This window comes from Coptis chinensis, chromosome 6 (assembly GCF_015680905.1).
Source record: "Coptis chinensis isolate HL-2020 chromosome 6, ASM1568090v1, whole genome shotgun sequence".
In the NCBI taxonomy this organism is placed as follows: Eukaryota; Viridiplantae; Streptophyta; class Magnoliopsida; order Ranunculales; family Ranunculaceae; genus Coptis; species Coptis chinensis.
This window is the reverse complement of record NC_141461.1, coordinates 84,536,014-84,547,397: the sequence shown is the minus strand read 5'-3', so window position 1 is coordinate 84,547,397 and position 11,384 is coordinate 84,536,014. Positions and strand designations below refer to the sequence as shown.

Genomic DNA, 11,384 nt, shown 5'->3' with positions numbered 1-11,384 from the left:
ATTGAAATTGAATGAACATTTACAACATAACTAAAACTTGAGTAAAACTTCAGAGTACTCAAAACTCAAACTTCATTAACAAACTAAAACTTCATGAGTACTTCATTACCAAACTAAAACTACACTTCAACATTTAAAACTAACGGCAAAACTAAAACCTTAAACTTGGCAGGATTACAAGATGACTCTTACAAGATTATAACGAAACATCCAAAACAAAACAACAATACTGATAAAACTAAGAGTACTCTAACAAACTAGTACTCAACAAACTACAAACTTAACCCTTCTCTTTCCCTTTCACAGTCACATTTGCCTCGAACCCATCACACAAATTATCCATTTCTATTTCAATTGAAACTCTCCACTTCCCATTAGAACTCCCTACAGAAGAGCTCCCCCCATCTACAGATAACAACTTACTAGGTTGTTGCTGAGTTTGTTGCTCGATTGACTCCTTCAGAGCATCCTTCATCCATTGAAAGCCTCGGCACTTTGGGTTTGGGCAACTCAAAAACTTTTCACCAAATGAATGAGGTTGTTGTGAAGTTCTCACAACACGACCAACATCGCATCTCTTGCAAGGAGAGCCGTTCCAGGGACAATTCTGAATCCAATGATCAAGCTTTCCACATGAGAAGCAACCACGATCCTAAAATTAACAAAAGAGTACTCTTAACAAATAAGTAACAAGAACTAATAAGTAACAGAGTACTCTAAGTAACAAGAACTAATAATCTAACACGCAAGTGTACAAAGTGGAAAAACCTTCTCCAACGTTGCTTTTGACGCGACTATTTCTCCACCACCTCCCATTTTTTCAGTTTTTCTTTCTTCCAGTTCTTCTTCCCCTTTGAGTTTCTTCCAGTTCAGAACCATTGTTCTAAGTGAACAATGAACAATGGTCACGTTTTTAGAACCAAACGACTATTTTTGCCACGTGGCCATTGAGAAAATTTGAGTGAGGTTATTTTGGGAATTTTAGGTGGGCAGGGGTAGTGGACGTCATTTAGGGAAAAAATTTAGGTTCATTGGATTAGATGGAGTTAGATGGGTGTGATGATGCCACGTGGCAATTGGATGAGTTTTGGTCTTGGGGGAGTCAAAGGGTTTATTTGTCATTTTACCTGGTGAGGGGTAGATGTGTACTTGCACATGCAGCAAACAGACGGAATGTATTTTGGTGTGAAGTTAGGGGTGGAAGTCTAATATTGAAAGAACTGGGGGTGGAAGTCTAATTGGCAAAGTTGCTGGGGGTGGAAATCTAATTCACTCTATTTTTAATTGATGTATATTTTATCAAAAAAAAAACTGTGACAAATCAAATGAATGTATTGCAATTCATCCTAAATTTCTTGAATTGCACTTTTTAAGGTTGTGAATATTTAAAACAGTTAGTACATCCATCCATCTCTGTGCTTTTTACTTGGAATAGAAATTCAATTTTGGGTTATATGTATATTCTTTTGAGGGACTTGGAATCTTAAATAAGTTCCATGAACATATTTTAAATTCTATAGGGAAATGAGTTTTACCTTCAAGTGGTTCATGTACCCCTTTTAAAAATATGAATATGTATTTGTGTGTTTTGGATCTTGCTTTCTTTGCGTCTATGACTAAATACCTTTTGTATGCTAATTCAGTATTCCATTATGATGTTCTTTTCCACATAACACATTTTATTAAGGTTCTGAAGCACTTCCACATGGGCGTCGACTTATCCCGGGTACAATGGAACTTAGATTGTGTTTTCATTCATTCATTCACAACACTTTTGAAGTATTTTCCTATTCAAGATCTCAAGTCTTTAAGATATTATGGTGGTAGTGGAACATAGTCAAATGAAGACTACTAATAGCTAAGATCTTACGTTCTTGGTAATGCCGAGACGTGGGAAGATGCAAGGACACGGTTTGGTCTAGGCAACTCCTGAGCAACATCTTTCGAGCCGGATAAACTTATCGAGTATATCAAAGCATTAGCATTTAAGCCATGTGGTTAAGGTGATAGAATGGAACTTAAAATTTCACATGATCAACTGTTAGATTTTAATTGTTTGAAGGGGTATTTGTCTTCCTAAGTTTCGTATTTGCAGAGGGTTAGGCTATTGGAGTGGAGATGAACATTTTACTAGCGGGAAAACATGAACCTCAAGTTTCTATTAGTGATGAGCAGACGCTACTTGTAGCCACTAAGTTGAAAACTCATGAACGTTCTTCCTGTAATAAGAGAGATTGTCAGAGTTCAATGATAGGACTAAGGCTTCTTCAGGGGATGTTAAGGTTGTGACGATCGTTCAAGGGGGGTTTGTGGTTGGGGAAATTTGTGTCAATGCAGTGTGAACATGGTGGTGAACCAATTGTTAAGGATCAAGACCAATAGGCCTCCATTTTAGCCTAGAGAAGGAAGAATAACTGTCGAGAGTAATTTGTTGAAGCTGATTACTGGTACTTAATTGGACGCCTTTGAGAACCTTATAAGAGAATTAGGTTATCTGTTTTGCATTTTATAGATACTTTGTTGTTGACGATGTGTAAAGCGATTCTCTAAACTTCCAATACCACAATAATTGTGTCACTTTCATGACATGCTTATGAACAATTTTAATTTTAAAAAAGGGTTAGATACTTTATAAAGCTACTCTTTATAGATACTTCGTTGTTGACCATGTGTCAAGATATTCTCTAAACTTCATTCGTTGTTTTGATAGTTGTATTGGTGGATTACTGAACTATATATATTGATCTAGAGAATGACATTCTTTCACTATCTGCATTAAACTGTTAAATAATGGTGAATTTAATTGAATGTTCATAGGTCTACAGAAAAGTATGGCAAATGCATGTTTAGAAGCGATATCAACTCATGCAAGATTACAGCTGCAGTATTGGATGTCACGAGCTGGTCTGAAGTTTCCAGTAGGTCGTATCCATCGTCATTTGAAATCAAGGATTGGTGCAAATGGGCAAGTAGGGGCCACTGCTGCAGTTTACTCCATAGCTACACTAGAGTACGTTACAACATAAGTATTGGAGTTAACAGGCAATGCAAGCAAAGATCTCAAAGTGAAGAAGTGTATCACCCCAAGGCACATCTGCAGCTAGCTATCAGAGGGGATCGGATGAGGAGCTTGACACTTAGATCAAGGGAACAATTGCAGGTGGTGGTGTGATCCCTCACATCCACAAGTCACTCATCAACAAGTCAACCAAAGAATAAACTATTCTTTGCTGAGTTTTCCATCAGGCTTAATTGTTGTTTGACAGGCATTGGCCTTGGTTGTATGTTTAGGCACTCAGTAGATGTTACGGTGTTGAATATTTTTAGGCTATTTGTTTTTGTTCTAACTTTTAATTCTTAGTGACGTTCTGATTTGATCTAGGATTTATCTCTTATGCTTGACTTTCCATGGATTGATGTATTTTTTAGCAAATACGCAATCTGTCTTTCAAATTTTTTAAAAAAAATAAGAATCTGTATTTTTTTTTTATATTATTTTCCCTATATGGAACTTAGCTTTAAGCTGATTGGAATAGATTATATTTTTGATCAACAGAAAGTTATTGTGTTTCACTATGATGTCTTAATCATCATTTTCACAACCTAGCTACCATTAATTTTTTTTTTTAATATTCACGTGCAAAAGCACGTGCATTTTAGCTAGTAATATATAATATGTTCAACAGTTCAAGTTTCGCAAGGCTCAATTCTCAGTTCCGGGTTGCACTTGCAAGAGTTCATGCCCGAGTCGATATGACTTAGGCTAAGTCCAATGGTTTGGTGCCCATCCCACCAAACCACAATAGTATAGTGTATAGAGTTAGCGGATTAACGTTTCCAAATCCAATGGATATTTTTCACAGCCGCCAGTACCAATGGCGTATATGATTTTTTTTTGACTCTCTAGCCGCCATTCTCAAAGGCGCGTGGAAAAAGATTTTTGTTTTTTTAAATTTAGCCGCCACACAGTGTGGCGTGTGGCTTAGATTTCTTCTACCCGCCACTCATACTAGCATGTAAACTTGATTACTTGACGCAATCTCTTTAAAATTGGTGGCATAGATAGGTAAATTTATACCGATAGCGTTGGCGGGTTAGCATTTTGACGCACTATTGGATCAGAATGTCTGAGATATTTGGTGTTTTGCCGCACCATTGGACTTAGCCTTAGTGAAATACTGAAATCTACCCAAGTTTGGGCCATGTGACCATATTCGGTCCCGTACATGAGCTAGTATTCCAGGTCTGGGTAAACATGAGGCAAGGTTTTATATGTAATTTCGTCAAATGTAATATCATTTTTTCAAAATACAAAACAGTAATATGTTGATAGGTATTAGGAGTACTTCACATTATTTGCCTATGTCATCAAAACTGGTTATGGTATAGGCCATGTCTGAGCAGTGGAATAAATCTTCTCTACCTGGCCCTATTCAACGGGGTTGTTCTGTCCCAATTTTTTATTCAACGTCCGATTTAGAAAGTTCCCAATTAATTTCTCATATGCTTCATCCATTCCCTTCCTTTTAGATTCACTTTTTGTGATTGCCACTTTCTAATTTGCAGTGCTAATGCTTCCAACCTTTTTCAAGTAGGTCTCGAATTTAGCATTCCATAGATAATTTGCATAAGGCAATGCTCGCTCATTAGAGGATTGTAATAGTGACATGCTGACATGGGATAGTATCAGATAAACGTAAAAAAGTGGGAATACCAAGATTCAAATTGTGATATTGCGACTTATATGTGCTCCAGCTTCAAATTGCATTTTTTTTAACAGTTTGAAATTTTCTTGATTGTGGAATCATAGAAAACTTGTTTGCAAAAGAATTTCGCACATTGGCATGTAGGGCTGGTCATCAAGCTTGATGCTCGTGAGCAACTTGGTGCTCGACTCGTTTTGGGCTCAGCTCGAGCTCACTCATTTAAAAATATGAGTCAAATATGAGCACGTTTTATAGCTCGAGCTCGAAATCAAGTAGCTCGCGAGCTACTCGAAACTACTCGTATTTTAGATAATTTTGTTAAAACACAAGATAATTGTTATAATAGTGTGTTGAATTATAATAACTTATCACATATTAATTGCAACAATAATGTGTTCACCTTATAATACTTGTTAGATAGAGGTCCATTGTTATTTCAGTGAATTGTAATCACACTCTCGTATATCGTGAGATTGTTTCTGCATATTATTTTGATATTTAGTAAGTATTATATATCTATTTTTGCTCCCTTGTATCTAGAATATGTTTGAATTCAAACTTATGCACAAAACAAATCAAATCAATATTGAAAACTTGTGATGGAGTTCGAACATATAGCTCTGAACCGTCAAGATCCAGACTCGAGAGCTACTCGGATACTTGATGAGCCAACTAGAGCTCGGCTCGAAAGAATTTGAGCTCGACTCGAGCTCAACTCGAACTCGCTAAATCTCGACTCGACTCGCTTGATGACCAGCCTTATTGGCACGACACGTTCATCTTTATATATATATATAATAGCAGTCCCTTTTAGAGCGCGCATTGAGGGTGTCCACGTCGACAGGGGGATTACGAAAAAATTGGAGAAAAAAAAAGGAAGTTTAACTGACTCCACAAAACCCAACTTTCTTCTTCACGTAGAAAACCAATAAATCAGGGCAGAAAAAAAACATAAACAAAACCTACAAAAAAAAATTCACTTACATTATCTAAAACCCATCGCACCTTTTTCCAAAACCCAAACAAAAATTATTCTTCATCTTTTGTTTCCTGACTTCAGTACGTCAGACTTCCATTGAAATTGTTTAATAATGCTTTTTGGATATAGGCATATGTAAGTCGATTGTTATTTTCTAATTTTTAGTACTTTGTTTTTGTGCAAATGTACTGAATGCCTACCAAACTTGATTGGCCTTCTCTTTACTTTTTGTTCTTAGAAAATCGAATTTCTTGCTGTCGTTCAGAAAATGTTATCGCTAACAACTTTCTTCGATAATAGAAAAACAAAACCCCCCACTTTCCTTTGATAACAACTTTCTTGCTGTTGTTAAGAAAATGAATGGTGGTGGGCAGGATGTAGAAACGGAATCTGAGGTAAACTTAATTTTTGTTTCTCATTTGCATCTATCCTGATGCTTATTTGCTTTATGTAATTTTTTATTGAATTTTGAATTGGAATTAACTCGGGAGATCCATATGAAAATTGCCTTGGATGCAGCAAGGTGTGTTTATCAATCTGAATATAGTGAGAGTGTTCCTTTTTGATATTACTTTGTAAACCACATTGCTTTTCATATTTATGAATTCTGTTAAAGGATGTTGACTTGAGGATTAGAATACCTTCACAAGAACTGCAACCCTCCTGTCATACATAGAGACCTGAAATCTTCCAATATTCTTCTGGATTCTAATTTCAATGCCAAGGTAAGAGAACCTGATTTTAAGTATTTTGTTTCTTTGTCGAATGTAATATATATATACATTGTTTTGTTTGCGGACCTTTATTTTGGTGCCGCAAGTTGGAAAATGACAAACAATTGGTTCGATCATCTTCAAACTCAATTTTGCTGAAAAGGTTTGTAATTATTTTGTGTGTATTTATGCTATTTGAGTGTTCAATTTGGGTGTTTGGAAATGGAGTCAGGTTTTGGTATTTTATTGATATTGTTGAACATATGATTTTTTTTATTTTAGATAATATTGTTGACCTCTTGGATTTGGATTAGATGTTTGAATGGATGTTCAGTTTGCATGTGGGATGTCTAAAGTGTTGCAAAACATTTGTTTCAGTATGGATTATTGGAACTTGCTCATCTGGATTTCAAGGCCAATTTTCAGTTACATTCCATTTGTTATAGGTTGGCATTCCATTCAATTCCATCAATACATGTTAGCACTCAGTTACCCATTTAACATCTGGAGTTCTCCTTTTCCTCAACTAACATTTCTATTAGTTTTTCTCTATACACCACAAAGAAATGCGAAGTGTAAAGTTTTGCACTATAAAATCATTTAGGAAGTGTACCTACATTTGGAATTGGTTTAAAGTAGACAGTAATTCCAATGACGCCTATATTTAGTATAGATTGCTTTGTGTTTTCCATTCCATTTAATCTTTAAGGCACGAGGTTTGGGGCTGATTTTGGACTAATTTCCCTAATAAGGTCTGACTTTCTGTGTTATTTTGCTATTTTTTGGTTGTTATTATCCACAATGCACTTTTAACACCATTTCTGGAACCCTTATGTTATATAATTACACAGTTCCACTTCCTTTTATTTGTTTAGTTTTGTGATTGGCAATGACTATAAGAAAGGATGGAAATAAAGTGATTCCTTTATATTCAAAAGGTCTTTGTGGTTGAGGACTTTGGAACTTATTGGTTCCGAAGCACAACATGCATTCAAGGTATCATTTTGAAGCTTAATTTGGATCATATATGGATCAACAATTACGAGACGAACAAAATTTAGATAATTTGTTAAGATAAATTTGTTAGATTTTTCCGCAAGTCATTTTGGAATTAAGAGTTTACCAAAGCTGTTGTGGATTTGCTTGAATTTCGTTAGGTTTATGGTTTGAGACTGTCCTTTTATATTAATTGCTGGAATTCTTTTCTTTTAATTTCAAATAAGAACAATTGTTGCTCCGAAGAAGTTGAATCTAAGGTTTAGCTATATTATAATTTCAGACATGTTGTGCAGTTGTTTTGATCACAGTTGCATATGTCATCTGATCAGTTTACCCCGGTTTTGCAGATTCTAATTGATTACGAGTGACATTTGTAAATGTCATTTTTCAGAGCAACAAGCTAGGTACAGTCTCTTTTGGGTATTTTTCTAAGTAACACTTTATGTCAATTAGGATTTGTTACTACTATGAAAATAATGGAACAATTGGTTGTATACATTTATGAAGTATTTTAAAGCAATGAGTCTCTGTAACACATCCTTGAGACATACTATATCAATGCCTCGACTTATTCCATTGTATCTTCAACAATATATGGATTTTTTTTTATCGTCTTTAGCTCATTTGGATTTCTACCACTGATATAAGTCACATAACCCCATGGAGATTATGTTTGTGATCGAAGCTCAGGGGATTTGTTAGTAGAAATTAAGTTCTTTGCAATTATGTCCGATTTGGTAGTGTGTTTTGGCTTTCATATTCTCCATTTTTGCGGGTGGAACATTTTGGATTAATGCCTAACATGAGGAATTCCACCAACTTAGTTCATTGACATGTTTTTGCTAGCCTTTGTATATGATGCAGGAAAGATGAACTTGGATCCCTTGCTCTTTACCTTTCAAGTTATATATATTAGGGTTGGATTTTTTTTGTGCACAAGCCATGATAGTGAACCGGCAATTCTCATGGGTCGCAGACGTGGTCATCATTAAGCATTATGCTCCCAATAATCCCAATGAATGAACCTGTTGATAAGTCATTCATTATGCTATTCTAAGAAATCAATCATCTGCTTTTACCCTGAGCACACACGATGGATTCAGGAATCAAAAGTATTCATGTTCAAGAGCAAGAGTAAGTCATTGTATATAAGTTATAGCTTTATACATTATGCTCACTTTCCAGGTCAAGAAAACCATGTTTATTTAAGTTTTCTTTATGTCGGGATATACTCTGGAAATGGTGCCAGATTTGAGTCTTTGGTTTCTCCATATGTAACTTTTCAAAACTTTTCAGGGTTCAAGGGACATTAGTCAAACACCTTTATAATTGTCGCTGGAAGTTGTAAGAAAAAAGGACGTTGTTGACGATCTTAAATGGTTCCTATGGAAGTCCCAGTCCATAAATGGGGGAGTTGGTATGCCAAACTATAGCGAATACTTAGCATTTTGTTAAGTTTTGTGGTGAAATTTTTCTGTTGATATTGTACTATTTATTTGTTCTTTATCCTTTTTTTCCCCCAACAATTTCATTTATTTAGGTCACTGGAATATTCTACATTTCTAGACAATTAGTTTGTAAAACATGTGGTTTGTATAGATGGTCAATGGCAGGAGGATTTTAGTTTTGTTTAAGTGACATTGGGCACTCAACTATGAAATTAGAAATCAACATTTTGTTGGTTTGTACCTTCCTCCTTATATGCGTGTTGGTTTTAGCTATCTTACATGGACTGCCATGTCTTGGAAATAATATGGGTTGAATACATGACACACCCATATTTTATGTGAGATACTTCACTGTTTGGAAATTTGGATATACCTCCTGGTTAAGTGGTTTCTTTTACAAATACGGTGATATTCTTGCTTTTACTGTCAATGTGTTGTACAAAATTGAGGAAAATTCTATAATTCGTATGCCAGTTTTGCTGAATGATTTCATTACTTCAAGACTACCTAGTTTCCACTGTAGTTGATTTAAGTGTAATCATAAGTAGGAGATTGCTTGACATAGGTGCATAACACATGCTATGCCAACTAAAGGGAGCATAGTGATTGTGTTGGAGCTTTTCAATAATTTAGGGCAGGAGGATGACACTTCTACACATTTCATGATACATATTTTGTTTCATGCATCTCGGAAAGACAAATTTTAATTACAAAAAGATTGTATCATGATTATGCACTCCTAAGGGTGTTATGGAGGTGTTGATTTTGGATGTAACCTTCTTCATGTATCTTTGTATTTGATTTTTCATATGGATATTTCAGTTTGGAAGACATATTAACCTATAAGATGGCGTCTACAAATGACAATAGAACTGTCTGAATGTGTGTATGTATACATTTGTTTAAATGATTGGAATTGTTGGTATAGTGTAGTGTATGGTAATTCCTTCATAAAGAATTTGGCTAGGAGCGGCAGAGCCATATGCTAGAATCACAATAAAACATTTTCTCCTTGGCACAAAAAGATGTGGATTTTAAAGTTCGCAATTAGAGAACAAAAACTTCGAAATGTCATCCGTGACTTTTTCTTTGTAATTAACCGTATTGTATTGTTTATCTTATGTTCTAGACCCTCTGTGGGCGTGAGTTGGATTCCTAAGGGTCATAAGTTGGAAGCACCTCGCCTAGCTTCCCTTTTGAGCTCTCTCAGCTTAAGGTGTCAATATCAAAATTTTCTCACGAAAATTCAGGAGAAAATTAAAAGTTGGCCAGAGAACTTACTTCTCGATATACCGATGAAGCGGATGGGAATATTAGTTAGACTGTTAGAGTCGAAAAGAATCACAAGATTTATTGAAGCTATCTTTTGGGTTTACTCATCTCCGAAACACCAAAATCAATTAAATTTCATTGGTCTGAGATCTCTATGCGATTCTTAGATAAAATCAGAAACTTAATATCTTTGCGAACTCTTACAGTATCAAAAATCCATTTAAGCTTCAAATATGTCGATTGAAAAAATATGTACTTGAGACTATTGAGTGTAATAGTGGAGGAAGATGCCTCTGGCAAGTTGTACAAAGACATTTTTTTTCTTGAAAGAAACTAGAAGAGCTAAACTTTATTAGTCTATGACAAAAATGAGGATTATAGTTATGTAACTTCCTAATATCTAAGTTTTTACTATAGAGTCGATGGATCAACTGTAGTTTCACTCAATAATGATGTGTATCCATTTGGAGCATTTCTCACTACCGTTCTAAATCGAGGTATGCGTCTTCTTCTTTCTCTCTAAAATATATATTTTGTAATTAAACCAACATGTTTAATCAGGGTATACACATTCTCCAGCTTCATTAACGTGTCTTTTGAGCATTGGAATCGATTGAACTTTTAGGATTTATTTGGGTTTTTAGAAATGAATGGAAAATGGAATATTTAGATATGAGTTAACTAATAAAAAAATTGAGAATTCGGTGTTATGTTGATTTTGTTTAGGAGTGTTATGTTGGGTCACTTATACCTCAAGTAATTTTAGCATCCTCAACTTCTCAATCTCTTAAAAAGTTTCAAAAGGTACTAATACTCAATTTTTGTGAAAACCCCTAATTTCTTTTTGAGGTTAGGGGTTCTACAATCTATTTTTTCCCATTTGCTTACCTTCGCTTTTGTTGCAGAATTACTAGAAATAATGAAACTCAATATTTAGAAGTGTGTGTGCATATTTTAGCAAATAGATATGTTACACGTGGTAGTATCTTCTTAAGGCTTGGATATAGTCTTGGTATGGGTAGAAAGTACCAGAACATACCTAAAGTCCAAATCCTCTTACTTCCTAGGTTCGGAAGTGAGACAAAAAGAAGAGGTTCGTGGGCTTTGAAACTAGTTGGAGTAGTGGGTTCGTATAACCAACTCCTAACTATGAACTCCAAATCCGAAGCTCAACTACTAGGCTCGGAGCTCTAACTACTACTCCGAACCTAAACATGTTTTTCTGTTGTTTAAGTCAATAAAGGAGACCTATTTGACTTGGGAAAAA

At 35.2% G+C, this 11,384-nt stretch overlaps 1 protein-coding gene across 1 annotated transcript; it reads right to left on the bottom strand.

The window, feature by feature from the left end:
* Window positions 1-265: 265 nt before the first annotated feature.
* Window positions 266-1,275, bottom strand: LOC147494971 (uncharacterized). Its single transcript, XM_086566527.1, has 2 exons — window positions 769-1,275; window positions 266-652 (listed from the first exon to the last, which is right to left on the bottom strand). The coding sequence occupies exons 1-2, from the start codon at window positions 877-879 to the stop codon at window positions 281-283; spliced, it is 483 nt and encodes a 160-aa protein (XP_086422653.1). The 5' UTR covers window positions 880-1,275; the 3' UTR covers window positions 266-280.
* Window positions 1,276-11,384: the final 10,109 nt, after the last annotated feature.

Bases quoted from the DNA above. Each gene is read 5' to 3' on its own strand.
- LOC147494971 (XM_086566527.1), bottom strand. From the start codon at position 879: ATGGTTCTGAACTGGAAGAAACTCAAAGGGGAAGAAGAACTGGAAGAA. The intron at 653-768 runs GTTTTTCCACTT...TGTTAATTTTAG, and splicing joins CAAAAGCAACGTTGGAGAAG to GATCGTGGTTGCTTCTCATG.